This window comes from Diadema antillarum, unplaced genomic scaffold (genome assembly GCF_040938485.1).
Source record: "Diadema antillarum isolate AM-2024a unplaced genomic scaffold, OU_Dant_1.0 scf00000197, whole genome shotgun sequence".
Classification (NCBI taxonomy): domain Eukaryota; kingdom Metazoa; phylum Echinodermata; class Echinoidea; order Diadematoida; family Diadematidae; genus Diadema; species Diadema antillarum.
Genome location: NW_027271086.1, coordinates 2,102,166 through 2,128,783, shown reverse-complemented (window position 1 = coordinate 2,128,783; position 26,618 = coordinate 2,102,166). Strand labels below are relative to the sequence as shown.

Below are 26,618 nucleotides of genomic sequence, written 5' to 3'. Positions count from 1 at the left end.
TTCTTAATTGTAAACAGAAACACTGAGGGTTACAGTAACATATCCAGCTTAATATCACTTTGAATGCTTCATTGGAAGACAGTGGATAATATGTAGCTTTCTGATCTAATCATGAGATAATAGAAATGAACACATAAATCAATCAATCAATCAATCAATCAATCAATCAATGGCACAAGAGCCTGCATACAGCATGGAAGAAAAGGCATCCCCATTCTTGTTTGTGATGAAACAAGCTCACATATGAAGAAGTTCACTGTAACAAAAGAAGCTAATCGCTACCAGATTAAAGGGCACAATGGAAGATATATCTAGATAGCTTAAAGTGATCGTATAGTTTTGGTTGAGACCTAATTTCAGGTTTCTAACATTTTTTGGTGAGATAATGAGAAACCTCTTATGAAATATGAAAGAGCATGTAATTCCATGAGGAATTCAACGTTTATTTGATGAAAATGGGTTTTGAAATGGCTGAGATATCCAAAACAGAGTGATTCTAATAAGTGTGGGACCCACACTTTATTACGATCGCTTTGTTTTACTTTGTTTTTGGATGTTTCAGTCATTCCAAACCCGATTTTCATCAAATAAACTTTGAATTCCTCTTAAAATGGTATGCTCTGTACTATTCCATAAGTGTTTTCTTGGTATCTCGCAGAAAGTTAAAAGTCCAATTCTCATCTCCACCAATACTGTACTATCCCTTTAATACTCACAGGCCATACTCATATCATAGACCATCCAAAAATATCAATTCTAAATAGTGATACTGCAGGGCCTCTAACCACAGACAACTAATAAGCATTATCTTTTCAGGAGTGTTGCTGTTCAATCACTTGAACCAATGTGGTACATTTGCATGAAGTACAAAGGTATTGAATCTCTTTCGAGCAATAGAAAGAATGTGAGTTCACTTCAATACAGTACAACGGAATCACAATTGTACATAATGAGAAGCAGTACAAAGTTTGTGTAGGGATTTATTTTGAACCTTTTATACTTATAGCAGTGTACCCTCCCTTCTGCCATTAGATGTACCAGTAACCACCCCTCTATACACCAATGCATCAGCCCACATCGCATACTGTATATATTCGCATCCACACATACAATACATCCATGCACCCCAATCCATTTTATCTCTTCTTCTGGTGGTCTCGGATCTTATCTTTAGACTTTGCATTTAGACGTCTGTACAGTAGTATGTACAATTATGTCGGAAATACTATACAACTTGTACATGGCACACAATCACCTGATATGTACAGTGTACTGTATACATTCTACACATACTAGTTATGTTTGACAGTACAGAGCAAATGGGTAACAAATTGTGTGCCCCCCTCCCAAAACAAACTACAGTAGGTTTCAGTCTGTAATTACCACCTCAAAGTTCTGCTTTTCATAAATATGTTTGCAATTATTACTTCTACCAAAACTAAGTTACATTCTAGCAGGCATATGTTCATTTATTTGTTTAATGAATAGCAATACAGAACACAGTGGTCAGAACCTCAAACAGTTTACGAGTTATGAGTATTCACTATTAGACATAGGTATAAATACTATAGATATTGATGACATTTCCTGGAGGTTTGTAGTAAATTGCACTCTCCGTCATGTAAATAACAGTATAACTTTCTAATTGCATCTTTCTCATAAAAAGTGTAATACAGCTACACAAGGTCCAGAACTGTGTTGGGGTCTAGCCGACACAAGTACAAGCACTAGCACCAGCAGTAGATCTACTCACACACGTAGGGTCATAGTATTGAAGTAGAGGGTCTAACAGACTCTATGTTGTAGATGCCCATCAATCCAAATCTAACCATTACAAAGTTACAGTGTGTAATGCATTAAATATGTTATCATACTAGTACAGCGTCAGTGAGTGTACTACCGGGTAAATTCCCAACACAAAAAAGAGATACAGCTACAAACAGGGCATACATGTACAACAAACGTCAAAGAAAGAGAAATTCACCACATATTATGTTTTAGACATCTAGTAGTATGAATATGATGGGAAGTTGTGTTTCTGGACACTTAAGTTTGCGCGTGAAAACTTATCTATTTTACATAGAATATGTACCCTTCTTTACCCCAAAGACTTGATATACTAGACTCCTCATAATATACTAGACAACATACTCTGAAAACGGCATGAGAATTAACCTGCTAAATCGTTGGATTTTCCCCTTCAGAGTGACTCCATGTACGAATGTATCGAAGAAAGTTGTGCACGCGTTGATTTTGCACGGGAAATATATGGGGAGCACGTGTGCACGGTGTTTTCTTATGCCTCATTCTCGCCGTACGATTGACGCTATCGAATATTCGATCGAACTAGCCTAATGACATGTGTGTAAAGATGTTCTAAATAACCCGTAATGCGTAACACCTGCTTGTGAGACTTTCATTTCTGATATAGCCTATCGGCAGCGAAAACGACAGCAGGCCTCGAATTACCCGGGAGGCAAAAGGCAATTTGCCGCAATGCCCTATCTACTTGCCGCAATGCCTCTCTCAAAATTACCATGCTTGCTGCAACTTTTCCTTGCTGCCCTTAAAAAATTTTGAGAGAGAGTGCCCCTAAAACCAAAAATTGCCTGTCCCTAAAACTGGCAAAATTCAAGGCCTGCGACACGCATCGCAGCCAGCGGGAGGTATCAATTACATACATTAGCAAGAAAATGTTTTTTACTTAGTTGAGAAAATGAAAGAATTATCATATTTTATGAAATTATGAGACAGTTAATTACATTTTTGCGTCGCATCTTGTAGATCTATCCATGAGAATTCCATTCCCAGGGTCGGTTTTATTCCTGGGTGCGTCATTCTCATTACAGACGCACTTACAATACGCGTCTGGTCCCACAACCTGTCCGGTCCCACAACGCTTGGTCATACTAGTGTAGTAGTAGGGATAAAGTAGGGTACAGTGGGCGTAGGCCGGTACTGCGGTAGGGCCTATAAATAATAATTAACGCCCTATCAATTAATCAACCAAATTATTATCATAAAAATGCAGACAAGCAGTCTAGTTATTATTTGACTCAAATGTGGCTAGACACTTTTTACATTATTGATTACTGCCTCTTCAGTGGTGTCTGTCAAAAGTTATGGGCGCTAGCCCCAGAGTAAAGATCTAATGTTAGTCATATGGGGCACGTTCACTCAACCACACAGCTCGCCGACTGGGCTCTTGCAGCCGTAAACACGTCCATTGACTAGAACTCTACGTGAATTGAGCAAGCGGATGCCAGATGCATTGCGATCCAATGCCAAGCCTGAGCCAGGCCGGTAGATCTCTACCGTACAGCAAAATCGCACTCCAAAAAGCTCTTACCTCGATTTAAATCCAGTGGTACATCCGAATCTCCACTATCATGGCGGCCTGTAGTATCGAGAAAAAAAGAAGGAAATACCTTAAGAAACTCTTTCTCCTTCATTGGATACGTGAAATTCTCTAAGAAGACCGAAAATTTAGGCTTACCTTTCGATCGTCGTAAGCTCCGTCCTCTGTACATGGTGGCCGCCATGATTAGCTACCCCTTGCTCATGCGCAGTTTATCCATACCGGTACCGTACCGGTGTAGTGTGTGTCTGTGTGTTGTGTATATTACCACAATGGCGAACTCGTTGAGGATGTAGGTCTTCATCGACGAGAAAAATGAATAAGGTTAATGAACTGTGGAAACGCCCATGGCCTGACGTGCGTAAGGAAAACAGCTGATCGCGGGAAATAAATTAGCTTCAACTTATCATAATGACAATGAAGTATAAAACACACTTCATTTTTAGAAAACTTTTCTTTCCATTAAAATGTTAAACGAGCTCAGCTTCATACCGAAAAGGGATAAAAAAAATAGAAGTCTCAAATCTTTTCATGCGTGTACTTGATACGATCCTTAGTCAACATTTCTGGACGCCTGTTATTCCAGAAACGCAACAGAGGTAGGTAGTGGCAATTATGTAGGCAGGTTATTCTGACAAAAAAACGAAAAAACGTGACACAAATAACGGCGTTCTTTTCCTTATAACTGCATCATCATGGCTGTCCATAGTTCTGCCTTTGCAAATACCATTTCTCATTCCCTTCCTTGATTATTGGTATCAATCTTCTCAGGAGATAGCCTCCGGCTTAAACGTTAACAAATAGAAACACAATTTGCGTATTTCTACAAGTTATTTCTCCTATTATTAGAGGCTCATTATAACTCTGGAAACTTGCGCTGCTATCTTTACTATTACTTTGTGCCTATGCATGCATTTTGTCGATCATGGTTTCTCTTCTTTTTCTCCTCCTCCTCCTCCTTCTTCGATCTTCTCGTCTTCCTTCTTTCATCATCATCTTAAATATCATCACTATCATTATCATTAAAGTAGTAAGAGTGGAAGCAAAACAAAAACAGTAGTTTCTGATATAAGCCTTATTGCAAAAATAGACCTTGTGCGCTTGTTGCAGCAGCATAGTAATAAATTTAATGAAAGGTTACTTAGCGCCATATCTACTGAAGTGCTAAAAGCGCGTAATAGAAGCAAACTTGGAAAATAATACAGATAGGGAACTATTCGCAACAAACAATGTGAAATGAAACAACTACTTACATGTAATTTTAAAGTGATGTGTTCTTAATTTCGCCTTAAATACACCAAGATTGTGTTTTTTAATAGTTGTAATATTTACAGCAGGAACAGCAGTATAGCGGTGTTGATATGACAAGCAGTAGTAATAGTGGTAGTAGCAGTAGTATTCGTGTGTGGTATCATTATTTTCACGAGACTGTCTGGTTTGTTTGAGTGTGTGTGGTTTTTTAAGATTTTTCTGTTTGTTGGTTGTGCATGGCCAAGCTCCAATTTACAGCCCGATGAGGCACGTCAGAGTTTGACATGTTTCTGACCATAGAGGGCGACTAACATCGAAAGGGTTCGGGTCTCATGCGCGGCTGCCCGTACGCCAGCCTATTGTGAACAATAATGTCGTTCATGATAATTAATAGTCTTAGCCATGGCCATCGATCTACTCCTGCACAATTTTAGTACTTCCCCTTCTGCTCAATGATATTTGATCCGATTTACACCACCCCCCCCCCCGGCCCCGACATGCAGTCTTAGATTTGCATGAGTTAGAAGTTGGGCTGAAATACCCGCATGCTGAGAGGGTGTCGATAAGGATAGATGTAATGCCCTGCAAGTTCTCTGAATTATTACTTTTAAGTCTTCTCTAACTTCATACGAAGGCATTGTGCAATGGCAATGTTACGAACGTCTGTTCCAACCTTTCCTCCCTCGTTCAGCCCCATTTGAAGTGTTAAGGTGTGCAAGTTTTCAGTCGAAATAGTTTCATGGATTTTCTTTAATGCGCCTGCAGACAAATGCAACAACAATAACAAAACAGAGTTGGCACAAGCTGCATTTCATTGTGAAGTTAGATAAGCTTTTCCTGACACGCGTCATCACGGTAAATGAAGCTTTCAGTCGAAAATAGGATATTTCCAGCAAAAACAAAGGTATGCTTTTCGAACAGTGATGATATCTGATTGATGATTGCATACGTAATTGCATTTGAGCAGATGAAACACTAGTTATATCGCTTTCTTGACACCATTACTTATCGTGAATACAATGAGTTCTGTGTCCATGAAGTCTTTGAGAATTTCATGACGCCGAAGGAAACAAGCTGACACGAAAATAAATGAATATTGGTGTTCATTTATGCATGTTCTATCAATGGAAACCTCATCCATTAATCTACCCATCCCATCAAATTCATCATCGTATACAACATGACCAAAAAGCCGAAGTTGCCAATTTAGCAAGTTCATCAAGTGAAGGTTTAAATTTTTGAAAGCACATAGCGGAAAATAACCCCATGGAATATATCTTTACTCAGTGTTGTATTTCAATGATACCCCTTTCTTGAAATAATTTCGTAATAAAGAATCAAAATTAGGACCAATCATTCGGGTTGTGTGTCTGTTTTACTTTGAAATAAATGTAAAAACAAAATGTTTTTAAATCACCTTCTTCTTATACGTGCGACATTAGTCACATATATGTTTAAAAAAAAAATGAAGACAACGGATTACTTACCAATCGAGCCTCAAAACGTAAAACGAACGACGCCCCCTGCGTTGACTGCACGCATAATTAGATTTATGCGAAATAAACACAGAACTCTCCACAGAGTTCTGTGGGAATAAAGATACGTCGCATTGCGGCGTTGCAGCTGTCGTGCCAAAATTAACGATTCCATATAGTACAGTTGAAAGAGAAAAATCGATGGGGAAGACATTCCTTGTATTTTCTAAATGATAGCAACTTTTTCAGAGGTTTGAAATAAATAAAATGAGAATCTTATCATCTCAGTGTTTTGAACGTTGACATGAATGAAATACACGCAAACATCCTCGCCCATTTTCAGCCTGTATATCTCCCATGCTCATGCGTTTTGAATGTCATTACTTCGTTTTGTATACTCGTGTCAAAGAATTAGGTCGAAGTGCGCCAAGGGACACGTCAACGTTTTGTTAGGTACTCAGGGTGCGCAAGGGATACCGCTTCGCTTTTTCGTGTCTGGTGGTGAACCATCAAGATTTCCGAAAGGCCAAACAAAAATTATTATAGCAGTCGTAGTGGCGTGTTTGTCGAGTCGCCACGAATATTTGCTGTTTGCGTCCTACCTCGAGACATGCTCGAGCCTGCATGATACTGTTTGATTTGGGGTGTGTGTGGGGGGGTGGGGGGATGTTCTTCTCACATATTATAATTTTTTTTTTACTATAATACATCGAGTAGATACTCGACTATCATTATACTAGTCTCGTGCACCCAGCGACGCCTGTACAAGACAAATCCCCTTTATGCAATATTCAAGCAATGAAGAAGTTAAATAAAAAAATATCCTCATTGATACAACAGGAGTGTTATCGACGTCAACATCTGCATTCTGACACAAAGGTTAATCATAGATAAAAGAATGTTGGCCCCGTTTACCGCAAAAACTTTCCAGAAAACAGAATTTTGTTAGTAATTATATTACGCCTGCAAGCTGTCATCATTTGAAAAGAAAAGTTTTAAAAAAAGCAAGAACAAAATCACAACAGTGACTCCTTTATTTTATGGTGCCATTTCGATAAAGAGACCGCTATAAAACTTAGCAAATATCTGTACACTGTCCAGCAGCTTTACACACTTGAGTGAATGGTATTTCACGATGTGCAGAGATCTGATCAGAGCATCCATTGAGGGGAAATGTTTTATTCGTCACAGGGGAAATGGCAGTGCAAAATTAATTACAACAAAGACACATGCACACAATACATGTAATCATTCTTTTGCACACAATACATGTAATCATTCTTTTGATAGAAATTAATGAATTCTTATTGGAATATATTTTTCATTTTCTATTATTACTAATATTATTTTCCTTCTTTTTTTCTTTTGCTCGTGAACCTATTATTCGAGGTAGACAGTTTTCTTCAAAGAACATGTTTATCCTCATTATTCCGTTTGGAGAAAATTACACAATCTTATAGGTTGGCGATAGTTCACGCATTCGATGAACCAAACAGTAGGCGTATCTTCATGTTTACCATTCTCCCGATCCCAGCAGAACAATGGTGGTCTGGGAGTTCAGACCATCTTATATCCTATTTCTTCCTCCATTCTTTCCTTCCTGAATTTATTCCTTCCTTCCTTCATTAATTCATTTATTCATTCATTTATTTATTCATTCATTCATTCATTCATTCATTCATTCATTCATTCATTCTTTCATTCATTCATTCATTCATTCATTCATACATTCTCTCTCTATACCGGGTGTCCCAAAAAAAGCGGAACGGTGGATTTTCAGTACCTTGCGTTCTAAAAGTGATGTATTTCGCAGAAGACAATGATACCAAAATCATTAAATTTGGTTCAGTATTTTTCATTCTACGCCAATTTCTGTATATGCAGTCATTTTCAATTTTTGGCGACTTATGAGATAATAATTTGAGCGCGAAACGCGTTCCATATGGTGAATTGTGTGAGCTCGTTGATCCATGTCAACAAAAGATAACGCTTTGATATTGGGCGCGCGCACACACACACACACACACACACTTGTTTTTTTCCTGGCCCGTGCCCAGTGTGAAAGCTGTGTCTTTTGTTGACATGGATCACCGAGCTTACACAATGTTCACCGTATGGATCGCGAGTCGCACTCAAATTATTATCTCATAAGTCGCAAAAATCCGGCGAAATTTGACAATTACTGCATTTTCAGAAATTGGCGTAGAATAAAAAGTACTGAACCAAATTTAATGATTTTGATATCATTGTCTTCTGCGGAAGATGTTCTTCCTAATGATGTCAAAAAATATATCACTTTTAGAACACAAAGTACTGAAAATCCACCGTTCCGCTTTTTTTGGGACACCCGGTATAATTGCCCCTTCCCAATGTCTCTTGTTGCTTGTTCTGTAATACGTCTTTGTTTCAACGATTGTTTGTGTGCCTCTGTGTGTGTGTGTGTGTGTGTGTGCGCGCGCGCGCGCGTGTGCGTGCACTTCTGTGTGCTTCAGACCGCTACTTTATTTATTTGTGTATTCATTTACTTGTTAATTTATTTATTAATTTATTTTTTTCTGTTGTAAGTTCAATTTATTGAGTTGCCCATTGCACATCTCTATAAGTATACCAGTTTGTCTTTTTCGTTGGTCTCTCTTTTCCAATAAAAACAATTATTTTGAAGAAATAGTTTTATAATGTATGTTAATGTACTGTTGTATATTACAGGTTTCTTTTTGCAATTGTCTCGGAAAAAGGATAATGTGATATTGGAAATACTGATTTTGATTTGGATTGACTTGAATGTATCATTCCCTTTTATTCACTCTCGGGAAAGTGGCGCTGGAGAGTGGTGCTTTCATATTTCTTCGGGCATTCAAAATGTGTGTTTAGGAATGCGTCCTTTGCTAATACCATCATTTATAATCCAAAACCACCCCTTCTTTGATGGGTATACTTACCCCGCCTTGCGTCATCAACGAAGAAAAATAGGGAAACTTAATCCGATCCTAGAAAATGTATGACTGAAAGAAGCAATAGACGAAGGTTTTACTTACCTTTTTCTCTGTTGCCAAAGAAAATGATGTGCATGTATTGTGTTTTTTTTTTTTTGGAAAATGAAATAAAACTTTGAATTAGATTGAATAGACGAAGTTCGCTGATTGATTGCAGAAGGAGATGATACTGACAACACATCAATGACGGTTGTGGCAAAAAAAAATGGGTTAAATGACTATTTGAACAAGATATATTGAAACGAAAAATGGCTCAGTGTGAGCAAATATACACTACACTGTATACAGCTTCAAAGTGGCCTTCTTTGTGGGTAGAGCCTAATAAAAATGTATATATATATATACATATATATATATATATATATATATAAAATATATATATAATATATATATATATATGTATGTGTGTGTGTGTGTGTGCGTGTGTGTGTGTGTATACAATATCAAATCTGTACTTTGAGGCACATAATCTTAATATATATCTTTTTTAGCGTTGATGAGGCAGACGGGGGTAAGTGCGACGGAATCTAGTTTGTGCATTAGATTTGATGTAGTCACCATATCTGGACAATGTTTATATACCTGTATAATTATGGAGGCAAGAAACGGAGCAAACAGATGTTGTTGTTGTTATTTCTTACTATTTCTGTCTTCAGATAAAATATACACAATTTGCAAGAAAATATACAGTATGAAGATATGGGCGATTGCCGGTTTAGCCATATCTGCAAAATACAACTCTTCTTTCATAGATGTTGTGAATGTGCGAACATTATTATATAAACTTGGAGAACAACAATTGGTCAGTGTTCCCTTATAATCACAAACGAAGCGATTGGGGTAAAGAAGCACTTTTGATTGCTGATTAATTCATTTTTTCATCATCTTATCATTTCATCGTTTTATTTTCATCATTTTATCTAACATGCTGAACTGCAATGTTTACATCGGTTCGTATCTAAACAGAACGACAACAATAAGAAATACAGAACATGATTTTAACTTATTCTCTTCACTCACGTCGAGTACAACAACAAAACATTGGGGTTTTGTGACAAAATAGACTAAAACACACACAAAAAAAAGATTACAAAAAGGTTACAGACATTTAATGTTATTTTCGCCTTCTGTTGTATTATGGCGGAAATGAAAACTGGGCGCGAGTAGCACATGCAAGCCATGGAAGAATAACGAGGTTTACTGTTTTTACGATAATGACGTTATCAAATTTCCCAAACTTTCAGAGCAACTTAGAAACTGGGCATTATTATACGAATGTCAAAACGAAGGTTAAGTAACTATGTATGATATAAAACGCTATACAAACATTAGCAATCATATCGACGAATGTAACTATAAGACGGTCTATTTTCACTGCTCACCAGTAACTCGAATGGTGTATAAAACGGCAACACCAGAACTATATTAACAACACAAGTAAAAAGGGAAAAGGAATTAAAAGGTGTCTTGAAGAAGACTAATGAACTTGTACGCATGCGCTAAGGAGTGCAAACAAAACGACAAATAGAATTACTAGCATGATGCTACCGCCGAGAGCGCCGTGAGGCCGTACAGGTGTGTACGTTGTACAAAACCTTCCAGCGGATTGAGCATCTAGTCAGAGATTGAGTGAAGTGTGTTGCGAGCAGGCAAGCAACTAGAGAGGAACGACATCAGCTTCGGAGGTCTGTCAAACGCTCACAGTCATCATCGTTTTTGTGTGAGAGCACATTGCGTGTGTCACGTACTCGACGCAGATTTCGATTACGACGTCGATTGGGACAACGACGACGGAGAGACCCGACATCATGAAGCTTGTCATCCTGGCCCTGCTGGCCTTGGCGGTCGGCATTGATGCCCAGAGTAAGTCAACCATCTCAAAGTTTTTAAACAACTCTCCATTTCAATCATAATACTTATGTAAAGCACTGAAAGCACTAAAGCACTATGTAAATATTAAGCTCTTATGTAAAGCACTGATGTCTACAGATGGTGAATCTGGTCACCAAGAAGTGTAATGATTTCTTATCTTTTCGAAATTCATGGTCAGAAAAGTTCATATGCCGCCAAACTCGACTTTATTAATTCTTATTGTTTTTCCGGTACATTCTTTACTTTCTTTAAACCTCTTGTTTTCCAAAAGTAATATTTCGGTCAGCTGTGCTATGTATTCAATCACCTATTACTAGCACCCATTGATACGGAAGACAAGGTATAATAATTAAATGCATGTACAATTTTTTTTCTTTTTTTACTCTTCAATTTTATTCGTTTGTGTATCTGTTCATTCATAATCATGTCTATTACATGTGAAGATGCAATTTATGGAATTTCCATCGAACGAAAACTCAAGATGTATTACGTAAGTTAGGTCAGAGAGAGAGAGAGAGATAGATGTGGGAGTGAGGAAAATGAAATAAAAAGACAAGTGTGTTTCCTTGATCACGTTGTAACTAAATTGCCTTCAATCTCCGTTGTACGGCAGTACTCAACCGTGGAATTTCATCAACAACATCCTTTTCCGTGTTTATAAGAAACGAAAGATTCCTTGCCGAAAGCAGGAGCCTGAAAATATACCGCATATCGCAAAGACACTGTACAATATACTCGATATTACGCCAAATAAAATTGGTTATCTGATACTATACATAGCAAACTGGACAAAACTGGAATCTGCTCGATACTCATTTTATCGATTACTTCACATCAATATTACCTATACTAAGTACATGAAAAAAAGGAACACTTACATATCCTATATAGAGACAGTACACTATTTATACACAGACTGGACATGCTAGGATGTAATCGTCTCTTCAACATGATCATGGACTTCTTTCTTCCAGGCATCGGAAGCCGCGGTGGATGAATATAAATGAATGAATTAGCCATAAACTGTAAAATAAGAAAAACAAGTAGTAATTTTGTGCGATGTTCAAGTTTATGTAATGGAAAAGTTGGACATGCAATTCCATACCATATTAGGCATTTGCTGAGACTATAGAGTAGCAGCACTTACGACGCAATATAAACCAGTGTCGGATCCAGAGGGGGCGCACCGGGCGCGGGCCCCCTCTTTATTTTTTGTTAAAACGAAATTCCTGGATTCGCCCCTGTAAACCATTTACATAATAATGATTATCAGGAAGTGTGACGGTCTCCTGCCAGTTCATAGTCTTTCTTCAAAATAATCTGAGGAGCTCTTTTTAGTCTTTTTGCTGTTTTTATTTCTAGTTTTGTCTTTGGAAGATAGATTCTGCACCGCAGCAGTAGTATGAAAGGAAGTCCCTCAAACACCTATTGATTTCAGGCTATACGTGACGGCAATTTGATCTCAAATTTGGCTCTTGCTTTCAGGGGCTGCACTTTATCTTGAATCTAGGAGCGCTCGTTTGGGACATTTCGAGAACTGCTTGCCCAAACAACGTGAATTGATACAAAGTTTATACATCACGTACCCACATGCACACAAGCTTTATTGCAATACGTATAGCAATAATTGATCTTTCATAATTAGGTAATTTGGATCACGCACACTCATTCCCGAGTATTAAATTTGCGTAGGGATACGTCAAAGTACACTGGCAGTCTTAAACGAAACTGGAACTTGTTTAAGATAATCACCTTAATGTTTCAATTCAAAGGACATGTTTACCATTGGGAGCAGTGATTTAAAAACTGTTCATGCATATGTGTAGGTCAGTTGTTACTGTCACAAAGCATCCTCCCAAATAAAATGTTTGTAATGAAGCCTAAAATATAAGGAGATATCACTATTTTTCTTATCAAACCACAATTGTAGACGGTTTAGTCTGGAAAACATTTTATTATAACTATTGTTCACATTTTGTATATTTAACAATACTTAAGATCGATTATACTGGTTCAAATTTGTACATTGGTTGTTTCTATCCCTAACTCACATTTTAGAACTATATTTTGAAGCACTAAAGCTGGATTTTTGTTTCATTTGCAAATGGTAAGTTATGCCTTTAAATTCGCTACTCCATCAACCAGGGACATCACGTTGATAGGCACTAAAGTAGGCAAACAGGCCAATTAAATGCAAAGATAGGTGATTAGCAAACACTTATTTTTATGCTGCTGAAGATAAGATTAAGAAAAAGAGCCTCTTGAAACCTGAGTTATGGGAGACCATTGATCTTTGTTCTCTGTATCTTGTTAAAGGAAAAGACAGGTTATCAAACAAACTGGGTTGTCCTTGTTTATGATTGAGGGCGAGATATATCATTCCATGATTATTGATAATAAATATCGAACTTTGCTCAATTATCTAATTATAGCTAACTTTATTGATATGCGTTGTAAAGATAAATTCCAAATTATATGAGAGAGAAAACGTATTATAAGTTAATACGCGTTCATCTATTATGTTATCCCATAATCAGATCTTTACTTTGATGGAATAGTGAAATCTTCATCCAGTTATATCTACTGAATCTAGTAAAATACTTCAGTAAGTACATTAGAATATCACAAAAATGTATCCTTGTTTGATTATTCAGTACCTTTAACCTTCTTAACTATACCGAATCTAGAGTTTCATATCAAAGTTGATAAATCTTTGAAACTCTCGAGCAACTTATTCAATGCCAAATATCAAAGTTCCTCCATGTACTTGATGAAATATTGCAATAGAGAATATAGAATGCGAGCTGCGCAAATGACACACGGAAATTTAACAACAATCCCAGACATAGCTCATGTCCAAAGTTTGTGATCGGGGGGGGGGGGGGGGGTGGTTCAACAATATGGTCTGCGCCAATATGGTCTGTTGTCAGCGCGGACTATGTCGGTAAAATCCTTGGTTTTGATTGGTTGAGACGCTCTTGTCACTGACTGATACTATGATAATTGTCAGTGACTGACAATTTGTCAGCGCTGACAACTTTCGTGAAACGGTCCCCAGATTTATAATGATGGAACAAGGTGGCCGATCTGAGCCATGGCTATTATTTAAAGTGTGGCGATATCACGGAATACAATATTTACAGTACCGAAGTACAGTTTGCCGTCTACTCCCAGTCCGAGTCGCACAATAGGGTCTCGTGTTTAAGGAGAAGAAAAATGGAGCATATCATTATTTTGAAGGGACAACTCCCTCCTTTGGTCAATATTTGCAAAATTATAAACAGAGATATAAGACGTTGTGTTACGCGGTGGAAATCTCATGAACTTTGACCTCAATTATCTTCAACATTGGTCCATAGAGCAAAAGTGGGACCATCACAATAAAGGCGACCAGTATTGCAGTACCGCCCCTTTTTGCAGTCCATCATAGCGATCATCGTCAAAATCATCACATCCTCCTCATCATCATCATCGTCCTCATCTTTTTTTCCTTTCCTTCTTCTTCTTCTGTTTCTTCTTTTTCTGTATCTTCTTCTTCTTCTTCCTCTCCTTCCTCTTCCTCTTCCTCCTCCTCCTCATCATCATCTTCATTTTCATGATCCCCACTTTCACTATTTTTTTTTCGTCACCATGCACCACCATTCACCGTCGTCGTCGTCGTTGTGACAATCTCCATTGCCAGTCCTCATCGTCCCCATCATCATTATCACCATGCATCAACATCGTTTGTAGCCAATATTAATGTAGTTGTTGTTTTTTTGTGAACAAGAACAAAAATTAGAGAACAACAGTAATATTTAGGGTCCACCTTGCTTTGCAACACACAAAAGAAAAAGAAGTGGCATTTGCGTAACAACGCGAACTGTGTGGAGGACAATTTACACGATGTGCAAAAACTAACATAATCAGTCGTAATTTGACTAAAATGATAAAGAAAGACATACACTGAAATATGTAGGTATGCAATCATGCAAGCCCAACTTCAAAAACACCATATTGTTCACAGTATAACTATATATATGAAAAAAGAAGAAGTAAAATAGAGAAAAATCTAGGAAAAATAAGTGCCCAATTACGCGTACCCTCAACCCGAGATCAATTCGAAATAGAATATTATCATGCCCTAAAATAAAGCTGTATAAGATGGGTCATGTGCCGGTCATGTATCTGTGTGATTGCTGTCTGATCATGGTATTTACTTTGTAAACGGTTTCAAAAGTCCATTAAGTAAGGTTAGGTAAAATGATTAAAAAAATCATGGGAAAAGCTGTTCATGATAGATAATGTGTCATAAAGTTCTTAGTAAATAATCATTGGGGGTATATTGATGTCAGAATCCGTTCATGTTTACGTAACTTGCAATGAAGACCTATGGCACAAGCGACCTTCTGTTCATCATGCTACCTCAAAATGCCCCACCCACTTTCGAACATTTCACCCCATGATATTGGTGTACGCATCATTCTCAGGAACACCCCCATACAGTGAGTGCAAAAGCATACCTTAGCAGAGCCTCTGGAACAGTTACTCACTTGCATTTCATTTCCTTATTTTCACCTTGTGTAATATTCCTTTGGGAATCAATGATCTGCGTGGAGGGCGATTTACATAATGTGTAAAAAATTATATATTCAGGATGTAATTTGATTAAAATGATAAATAAAGACATACACGGATATATAGGTAAGTATGTAATCATGCAAACACAGCTTTAAAAACACCATTTTGTTGACAGTATTAAAAACAAAGAAAACATAGAGAAAATCAAGGAAACATAAGTGCCCAATTGCACGTACCCTCAACCCAAGATCAATTTCGAATAAAATAGCATCATGCCCTAAAATAAAGTTGTGTCAGATGGGTCATGTGCCGGTCGTGTATCTGTGTGATTGCTGATATTTACTTTGTGAAAGGGTCCAAAATTCCCTTAAGTAAGGTAAGGTAAAGTAATAAAAAAAAAATCATGGGAAAAGCTGTTCATGATAGATAATGTGTCATAAAGTTCTAAGTAAAAAATCATTTGGGGTATATTGGTGTCAGAATCAGTTCATGTTCACGTATCATTATTAAGGCACAAACGGCCCTCCGTACATCATGTTGCCTCAAAATGCCCCGCCCACTTTCGAACATTTCACCCCATATTGGTGTACGTATCATTGATTTCTCAGGAACACCCCAATAAGTGCAAAAGCATCGCTCTTAGCAGAGTCACTGAAACAGTTACTCATTTGCATTTCATTTCTTTATTTTCATCTTGTGTGATCTTCCTTTGGAAATAAATTAATCTTCCTTCGTTTCACTCATGGCTATTCGAGTACTCGGTCGTTTCAAAGATGACCCCTTTCTCGAGAAGTTACGCTTTCGTAACGAAAGCTTAACCGGGATTGTCAAGAACAAATTTACAGATCCTCACGTGGGTGCTCATTTCCACATAGCTATGCTGATCAGAGCTCGTTCAACAAAAAAAGTTTTGTAATCTAGAGTTCAGTGCAAACAACGCGCTCTTTATTCGTGTCGAGTGCACAATACCGTAAAGAGCAAAATGCATGAACTGAAAGTCTTAATGTTTAATACTCTTTTCTCTGGAAAAGTCACCCCTGGACCAACGGAGAATGGGAGATTTTGATCAAATTTGAGTTTGCCCCATTGTTAGAGGGAGAAAGACAGAGTGTGCAAATACCAGTCTGGACCACTTTTGAGATCGTTTTGATATGCTGAAATCACGCGATCAAGTCGTGTTCTTTTTCTCTTTTCCTTTCATTCCCCCCCCCCCCCCCCCACGAGAAAAGCTCTGAAACTTTCTTGGTTATAAAGCGAGGGAGGGAGGGGCGGGATGGCATATTCAATGCACTTTGGTGCAATCTGCATCGGAGCAAGGCTTTTGAGATGTTCACGAAATTCAAACACAAAATTTGTAATATCAACACCAAAGTCCTGGCTGTAATATCTAATTTAATTTAGTTTCATTTCATTTATATCATTTATTTGTTTCCATGTCCAAATGATACCGAACAACTGCGAAATAAATCTTCTTTTTTTTTAATTGAGACGACCAGACGGCAACATAGTTTCTTGGTTTAGCCGTGTTGTCAAAATACGAAGTTGTTTTGTGTATTTTTGTTGTTTCGTCGATAGTCTTCACACCTCGATCATCTCGATTAGAGTATGGGCTTTCCAGAAGCCTCTTGTTGACAATATGGCAGACTATAATCCCCCTTTTCTTATCGTTTTCACAAGGCAATTTCACCGGTTTCAAACGATCCCTACCACTACGGTACTTATAGGCTGTGATGAAGTTTCTTTTCGTCAATTAAATGTTAAATTTAGAAAAGAAAGAATGGATTATTTTCTTTGAAGTCATTTGTGGGCCAACTTGATCTTCCCCTCAAGTTCAATACATTCGACAATCGAAGTTTTCTTGTAAAAAATTTAAACTCTCATTTTGTGGCAGTGTAAGAGCCCAGATCAGAGTTGTACTCAACACAACTGCTCGAGGCATTGGTCAAAAATATAAACATAAAGGGCTTATAGTCAATATGTGATATGTCAAAATGTGATGAAATATAAGGTTCTAGAAGTCAGGTAGCAAGAATAAGGAAAACACGAATGATAATGAAACTTGAAAAGCTTGTGCTCATGACAATCATACCTAGTTTCGACGACTTAACAATTTCCCAACTCACTCGGGTCTATCTTCCTAATTTCCAATTTTTAAGAGAAAAAAAGGAGGAGAAAGAAAAAAAAGAGAGACTGGGAGAAACAGAGAGAGAGAGAGAGAGAGAAAGAGACAGTTAGGAATAATAGAAGAGAAGAAAGCTAGAGAGAGAAAACACACATACACATGCACGCACACACACAGAGCAGACCAGAAAGACTAAATACAATCACGATGATTATGATAATTCTGCCTCCACAAACAATACGGAAAACATGGTGAAACCATGCAGCTAGCATCGACATGCAGGCGACCAAGTTGCCCAATTTCGATTTTCGTTTGAAAATTGTGAAGTAGAAAATCTCGGTTAGGTTTCTCTTTACACAATATCCAGACTCCTTCAGCAGCTATCTTTTTAAAATTCTAATAAAAAGTAAACGGCTTCTTTTTACTTTTTCTTCTTCCTTTTTTCGGTAATCAAATCAAAAGCAATCATATTCAACTCTACTCTCGCTCTCTCTCTCTCGTTCTGTCTCTCTCTCTCTCTCTCTCTCTCTCTCTCTCTATATATATATATATATATATATATATATATATATATATATATATATCTGTCTATCTAATCTTTCTTTTTATCTATCTTTATATCTATATAGATATCTGTTTTTTCCTTCCTTTGAAATGGGAAGACTGAAAATCTCTGAAAATATTAACAGGGCCTACTGTATGCTAAAAACACAATACTGTTTCAATGCACTGTGCTGAATGTGCGATCAAATTTCTTTTATCAAAATATACGACGTGGAAGAAACATAATCCATGGCATGAAATTGGTTTCTTGCTATTATTTCGTCTCGAGCAGACAATGTTTTGCATGTACGGTGTTTTCTACACCTTTCGATTGTGTAGTGACTAGGTTGTGGTGCAGCCAGGCCGTGCATACGATATTTCTCGCCGGTCATTTCACGGCGGTTGGCGCGAACTCTGCACTGGCGTGTATCCAGTAACTGTGTTAGCAAGGGCCCCTGGAAGTTCGCCCAGGTTTAGGTTACGTCGATGGCACTTGGTTACGAAATTATGCTTGCTACTGGTTAACTTATCCTCCTCCCTAATCTCCGGCTATTAAACGACCGTTGTCAAAGATGGCCTGTCGTTAATGGACAAAGCACGGAGGTAGTGCTTCAAGTTTATGGGCCTGTTGTGCTTTTTGTTTCTCCTCCTCGATGTTTATTATTCTTATCGTCTCTATTTATAAGAACTTTGCCCTGCTTCAAGGGCCTCTGATCGGTGGTGCTATCAAGCTAATCAATTAACGATGGAAAATAAGAACTAGACACACCTTAGATATCTATGGGTTCTGCTTTCCAACGATAACATAAGAAACTCTTTTACACCAAAAGCGTCTACTGAAGATATCAATACCTTTGTTTTCATGTATTTATTATTTATCAATTTATTTGGTCCAATATACAAATATATATGTATATATTATATACATTTATTCATCATGTTAATATTATTCAATTATGATTTGGTTCATTCATGTTTGTAACATCATATTTATCTATTTATCTATCTAGCTACTTAAGTATATATTAATTGATTAATATTAAATAGCTATATATACTGAAAGGAATGTTGTTGATAGGGATTGTTGTCATGTTTTTGTCCTTTTATCTTCTTTCTAGCTTGCGATTTCAGTACTGGCCTGAGCCAAGAAGAGGTAAGACGATGTGGCTACATTATTGTTATTGGCACAACAGGCTACGTTTTGTTGAAAATTATTATTATTGATATCAATGATAACATCGTCATCATCATCATTGTCATCATCATTATTATATTGATATGCAAGAACATTTGATGAGTAAATGCATGTACGTCTCCACTTTTTACGAGTTGATTATTGTCTCACCAAAAAAAAAGTCGATCACCGGATCAGATTGTAAGAATGAAGAAAAAGGAATTGAGTAAGAAAAGGGAATATTAGCACTTTCTTGAGATGATACTAACTCTGCTCAAGGCAATGTTAGTATGCTTTATGCCAATAACTCCTCACTTACCATTTTCTTTTTTAAAAAAACGAGTATTGCCTGAAACATTTGAAAATCATCCCTTTGAAATCGACGGAGAGGGCGCTGCAGGAGGAATGAAAACAAAAAAAAAATTATCCGAAATGTGTTTCTATCTATATTATTATGATTAAAATAGGCGGTGGTAAAGTTACCGACGTGTCTGGCGACATTCCAGAGGAATGACGAACTATGACCCACTAGAGGTGCTTGATAAAGTACATAGTGTCACTATGAACATTTTGTTTTCGTCAAGTTGATGGTCCTGATTGTGTCATGCTACTGTGTTATGTCATTGCAGCCATAACATACTTTCTCTTGCTCCCCACGAAATAGAAAATAATAAAGATGTCCTCAGTTTTCTGAATTTCAAATACACTGTAGTTTTTTTTTTCTCTCTCTCTCTGCAATAAAAATTCTGGCATAGTTTTTGTTCTGTTTTGTTCTTTATCACAGTGCGCCGAATACACCGACATGGGTGCTATCTACGTTTATTTCCCTGATAAAGAAGGAGTAAGTCTGCGCCATCACAGAGAAAACACAGTGTGACTGCTACTACTACATTTACTATTCCATCTACTACTACTACTACTACTACTACTACTACTACTAATAATAATAATGATGGTAATATGAATAATTATTATAATGATGATGATAATGTATATGATATTCATAATGATAAACAGTTATGAAAATAAATTTCCTTGCGATATGTATATATATATATATATATACATATATATAATTATATATATAATATATAATATATATATATATATATATAAATATAAATATATATATATATATATATATATATATATATATATATATATATATATATGAGTACATGAATATAAGAACCACCCAAGTCCATGGAAGACCATTTCGAGTAAACTAAAAAAGAAACTTCATATCTTTTTTATTTGTCCAATAATATTCTATTTAACTGTGATGGGAAGGCAACATTGTATATACAAATTAGAACATGTATTATTATGACAATTAACATTTACATTAATTGTGGAGAGGCCATCTTGTGTGGTGGACTTGGGTCGTTCTTTGATTCATATGGACTTGGGTCGTTCTTTGATTCATATACATGATATTCTGCTATAGAGATGACAGAAGGATGAGAGAGGGCGCTATCATAATGGAATGTAAGAATGACCCTAGTCCTTCATTCTTACATTGATATAAAATTTAACTCATTCATTTCAGGCACTTCCGGGGGTAATTAGGATTTATCATTTATACACAAGATGAGTCCATGCATAAGCTACAATTTCCCATGTCAAACTGAATTTGGCCAAAAATTGGACTTGGGTCGTTCTTATATTCAGGTCTTCACACACACACATATATATATATATATATATATATATATATATATATATATATATATATATATATATATATATATAATATATATAATGCATATGCATACATGTGTGTGTGTGTTCCAGCCAGCGATACCTTATGAACAAAGCAACTACGTTAGCATGTTGATTTGGTACAAATTTCTTCCTTATTATACTTACTTCCTGTTGTATAACAGGCTCCACTAAATTCAGCAGAAATGGACCAGTTCAAGGCGGCCATGGCTAACATTTCCAACGAATACGTTATCCTTGAAGTCGAGTGAGTATACCCATCTCTCTCTCTCTCTCTCTCTAACATATATATATATATATATATATATATATATATATATATATATATATAATGGTATTATTATCCGCGTGTTGGAATAAGAGCATAAAGACGATGAAGACAAACAAGTTGACATAATGCATTAGAATCCAACTTCATTTATTTGTAGACCAAATTTTCGACCCTTGCACGGATCTGTTACCCTGAGGAAGATCTGTGCAAGGGTCGAAAATTTGGTTTACAAATAAATGAAGTTGGATTCTAATGCATTATGTCAACTTGTTTGTCTTCATCGTCTATATATATACACATACATATATAATTGTATACGAAGAGTTTTATTGCAAAATGAGCTAAGCGGCATTCTTAAACATTTAAAAGGAAGTCCATCATCAGATTGGGCAAAATCAAACCTTTCCAGTAGTAGGCCCCTACCTCACTTGTCACATAACAAGGAATATTTTAGGTTCAGGGCATTGTATAGTCGGCAATTTACTTACCGAAAACATGATTTATATGTTACGAACAACGAATGAAGTGTTGTTATGCGATCCCCGGCACAATACAAGGAAAAAATATAAGAAAAATCTGTTAATTACGGTACTTCCATTGGCGGCTTGCTGTCAAAATTAACAACATGTACAAAACCGATGTTGGATTGCGTCACAGACCCGAGGACATTGTAGTCGTCGCGCATGGCAACAATGAAGAGACCGGCCAGACCCTGTTGCAGTTCTTCGTCCTCAACCCTTCGGGCTCGACGGTGATGCCGGTGGCCTTCCGCAGCCAGGAGCTGTACCTCGTCATCCAGCTCAACAACGTGGATGTCGACAAGATGGCTGGCCAGGAGGTGAATGCCCAGGCGCCGCCATCCAGCTACCCGCTGGCCGTCCCTGCCTGGGGCATCGCCATCATGGGCTATGCCGGGCTCGTTCTCCTCATCTACTGCGCTATGGTACTCACAGCTGACTGGCGCAGGTAAGGGGATTTTACAGCATTAGCTTGTCCATAACTCTGCACATCTACAAGATTTTCACATAAATTTTCACAACATTATTCAAAAGAAAACATACCATCATCGAAAATGAAATACATCGTAAATGTATCTCCTAGGCTTTATATAGGGTGCTATGGCATACTAGTAAGGGATAAGACTCCCGATTCCCGATCGGAGGACCCGAGTTGGATTCCCGCTCAGTGCTTATGTCCTTGGACAAGATGTTTTACCTGCAATGTCCCTCTCGACCCAGGTGTATAAATATGGGTACCTGGCAACGCTAGTGTAATAATAATAGCAGGGCCCTCTGGTAGGGTAGTAGCAACACTGATGAGACTACCCTGGACAAAAAAGACCTCATCATCATTATCATTATCATATCACTAATACCGTTATGACATTAATCTTATAATAAGTATCTCCCCTCCATCTCTAGAGAGCGGGCTCGAGAGTTCGAAGAGAAGCTGGAGAAACAGTACTACGAGTCCAACAATGCGAACGGTGTCGACACAATGGGCAAGGAGATTCAGATGAGCAAGATGAACGGCAACAAATACGAGGTGGTGACCGAGACCAAGCCAAAGATGACTTCGACCGCCGTGCAGACTCCACGCCACGTCGCCGTGCAGGTACGTCAACGACGCCAGGGTGTTACTTGACATGATGTGATTGACGTGTTTAACTTGTTTGAGTGTTTCCTTATTGTTTTCTGATGTGATTTCTTGGATTCAGCTATTCTGAAACCGTTGTTAGTTGAACGCAAGTGTGCAGTGACAGACCAAATCCAATGATGTCCATTTTATTTATAGCAATTAGTTCGTTGTGAGTTTATTATCTGTAGTGCGTCGTTGTCTTATCAACATTATCACATTAAGGGTATGCACACAATCATAATCATTATGCATAATGGCTGGGTGGGATTATGTTCCTGTGATGTTAGCCCATGAGAGGACGATACATGGGATTAACGTTCCTTTGATGTTCGCTCATGCGAGGAAAGAGAGAGAAATATTGCTTTATTCTGGTCATCAAAACAAAAATGGTATACATCGTGACCCAAAGGCTAAATTGTGTGCCATGTACATGTAGATACAAAACGATACATTACACATTAATATGCAGTGAACATAACACACACAGGTCTAGGCTACAATACAATACAATACAATGCAATACAATTCTAGTTTGAAATGCGAGTTTAAATTAAAGAATAGTCGGACATGGCGTTGCGAATGAAAATTGAATTTAGTAAAAATGTGGTATGAAAAATATAAAGCTTGTGATAAAATCATGAATCATAATCAGGACTCAGCTACATTATAATCATGTTTGTATGATATGATTGTAACAGTATATCTAGCATCAAACGATTTTTCATGTAACTGTGAAATGTTCCAAATGCGAACAAGATAACCATGTATAGCATGCCTCATCCGTGATTTTTCCATAGGTCGATCCCGGCGATATCGGAATCACTGCCCTGAAGCAGAACGTCGTCGAAGCGGTCATCGAGAACGGATACTCCTCCATCGATCCGCCTCCACCGCCGGCTGAAGCACCCCCGCCAGAACTCAGCCACGACTACGACAGCGTTGACCCACCTCCTTCCTACTCGGGCGGCAGTACCAGCAACGATACCGATCAGCTCGTGGGCGACGCCGGCAAGGACGCGGAAGACACTACGGGGGCTGACGCGGCTGCGGCCATAGATGGCGCTGTTAACGAAGCGTTCGTGGGTGACGGCGGAGATCCAGAACCTTCATCGGGCCCTTCGACAAGCCTTTAGCATGGAAAGGGTTAATTCGGCCTCATTTTTACGTGCCTGACCATATGACATCGTCCAGACTTAGACCAATGCAATCTTGACCAGCGTTTAAAGCATTTTGTCCGGCAGGGGAAGATCTAAATTACCTACAAAAATAATCATAATTTCTGAAAACAAAATAGGAGAAATCAACATAAGAAGCGTTCACTGGTGTTCATGACTACAACAGTTTGCTATCATTCTTAGAATCAAAACTTGAGTGGAAAATGCTGATACTGTTTTGAACAAATTGGCAAATTGCAATTAGACCTGTTACTGGTGTTTTGTTTTGGCATAGTTTATAGGGTGAGCAATGATATAATCTCCCCATGCTTATGTTTGTTGCTGTTGGTTTTTTTTTTCATTATTATTGTTATCAATATCATTTATCATTGTTGCTCAGAACTGATAAAAGCCTAGCCATATATTTTAGCTCAAAATTCTGTGAAGACGTTCAGATCTACCGAAGATGAGACAAGAATTGAAAGGGTGGGGCATGGGTTAGGGGTGGTTAAGGTAACCTGAAGAACCTTGAGAAAAACAAAGAAACAGACAAACAAAAAAGTACAAACACAAACCAACAGAGTCAAATTTACCTTTCATCCCATCATCACCCAAGACATTATGACGCGGGATTATTTTAGTACCTGTGCCAAAATTTCGGTACCCACACTAATAGTGAGGCTCAGCTGTCTTTATTTCCCCCCTCTGTCAATCCATATGAAGAGTTTGTTCGCAAAAACGAAGATTTTGAAGTACGGTTTCTGTCATAAAGTACAAAATAATCCCTTTTAAATGATATATTGGTCACTACATATAGATGTACATTTTTGAAGTTATGGTCAAAAGAAGCAAAAATTTTCTTATCATTCTCTTTATTTTTCTTGACATTTATTCGCAAATATCTTCATTTGTCAAATATGGACTTATCAGATTTTCTGCGAACAAACTCTTCATATCTCTACAGCAGAGATGCCATTTAAATTTTCTCCTTGCGGCTGTTTGGTTTTGGTTTTATTGTTGTTGTTTTCTTGAATTAACTACCAGTCCCTATGAATTATAATTAAGCAAATCTTTTTAGGAGGGTGTCATCTTAAGAACACCAAAAAAGTAGAATAATAACTCGGGTACACTTCTATTGCTGCACTAAATCAGATCATTTTAAAGTCTTAGTGCTTGGATTTGTTGTTGTTGTTGTTGTTTTAAAGGAAGAAAGAAGAGATAGAGAAAAATGGGGTCCTATAGAAATAATTTACCCAAGACAACACTAACATATACCAAAACATAAATCTTAGAGATATAAACAAGAACATTAGGTATACAAGAATATTAGATAAACAAGAATATTAGATATACCAAGTCTCCACAAGGGAGCTCATATCGTCTCCACGTTTGGATTGGATTTACCATACTACCCAAGGCATTCGAAAAGCAACAGCAGGCTAAAAAACATATTAAAATCAATCTGCTGTAGCTAAACAAACAAATAAATAAAGATACATTGTATAAGTACGAAATTTAAAAAAAAAATACACAGTTATGGTAAGTGGCGAAATTCTTGTTGCTCATTTTCCTAGATTACCAAACTTCTTATGAGAGGGTATGCTTACAAAATTTAATAGGACATTGTATTGGCAATACCTACAAGATGAGGCAGCTCAACCGCACTCTGAAGTGAAGAGCGCCATCTCTTGATATAATTTGGCTAATGCTATCCAAACACTATTTGGGCAGCTTGCAGCATGATGATAAATGCGAAGAATAGAATTAATGAAATGATGCTTAATAATCAGTATGATTAAACAAGATGATTCAGTTTCACTCATCTAATGTTCATCAAGAAGCCACAAGTCCCATGCCCATTAAAACTTTGTCCTCAGAAAGTATAAACATATACGTATTCTGTAATGCCTCACTTTTTCATGTCCATGCTGGCACCTAGCTCGCTCTGGTAGTGTTCAATTCCCTTTCTCGACTATGATTTTACACAGCTTTGTGCGCTAGTGTGTAGGTGAATGTTCTCCATTAAATTCCCCCATTCCATTTTGAGTAAATCTGACAATAATGAAAAAGTCATTCTGAAAGCATGAATGAGAAGTAGGAAGATTTTCTATTACAGATGAGTGATAAAATACCATCAAGCAGCTGATTTTCATCGTGACGATTGACACGTAAAACACTGCCTTGGAGCTTTCATCATAGAAGAAAGGTATTGAGCTGTATTCAAGAGAACATTACACTAATGTCCCTCAACGTAGAGCATTGCGACATAAAAACTTCAGTGAAATGCCTATTGCACTTAGTTCATGATCATGCAAACATACTTGCACAATCAATATCAGTGGCAGTCTGGATCAACTTCATCTGAAATAATCGAGACATTTGTATTCCTGAAACATATATTCAGAGCTTGGTTGGAAATCAAGCATACATGTAGCTGTGTGTATGAAAAGGTCCTGAATGTCGTCCAAACACATTGGACAGTCAT

General features: G+C 37.4%; 2 protein-coding genes across 2 annotated transcripts in view; one reads left to right on the top strand and one right to left on the bottom strand.

Annotated features, from left to right (window-relative positions):
• The window catches only part of LOC139723716 (rapamycin-insensitive companion of mTOR-like), a 127,103-nt gene extending 123,527 nt beyond the window's left edge, over positions 1–3,576 (bottom strand). Inside the window, exons 1-2 of the mRNA XM_071634938.1 lie at positions 3,497–3,576; positions 3,350–3,397 (exon numbers count right to left, since the gene is read on the bottom strand). Coding sequence (XP_071491039.1) covers positions 3,350–3,397; positions 3,497–3,542 — 94 coding nt within the window. The 5' untranslated portion in view covers positions 3,543–3,576. The remainder of the gene's footprint in view (positions 1–3,349; positions 3,398–3,496) is intronic.
• Positions 3,577–10,665: 7,089 nt separating this feature from the next.
• On the top strand, positions 10,666–26,032 carry LOC139723715 (uncharacterized). Its single transcript, XM_071634937.1, has 7 exons — positions 10,666–10,940; positions 19,293–19,327; positions 20,133–20,189; positions 21,235–21,317; positions 21,999–22,307; positions 22,763–22,955; positions 23,777–26,032. Exons 1-7 carry the CDS (start codon positions 10,886–10,888, stop codon positions 24,110–24,112), a joined length of 1,068 nt encoding a protein of 355 aa, XP_071491038.1. The 5' UTR covers positions 10,666–10,885; the 3' UTR covers positions 24,113–26,032.
• The last annotated feature ends 586 nt before the right edge of the window (positions 26,033–26,618 follow it).

Excerpts from the sequence above, each read along its gene's own strand:
- LOC139723715 (XM_071634937.1), top strand. The coding sequence starts at position 10,886 with ATGAAGCTTGTCATCCTGGCCCTGCTGGCCTTGGCGGTCGGCATTGAT. Across the intron at positions 19,328-20,132 it reads CTGGCCTGAGCCAAGAAGAG|TGCGCCGAATACACCGACAT; the intron begins GTAAGACGATGT and ends TCTTTATCACAG. Across the intron at positions 21,318-21,998 it reads TACGTTATCCTTGAAGTCGA|ACCCGAGGACATTGTAGTCG; the intron begins GTGAGTATACCC and ends ATTGCGTCACAG.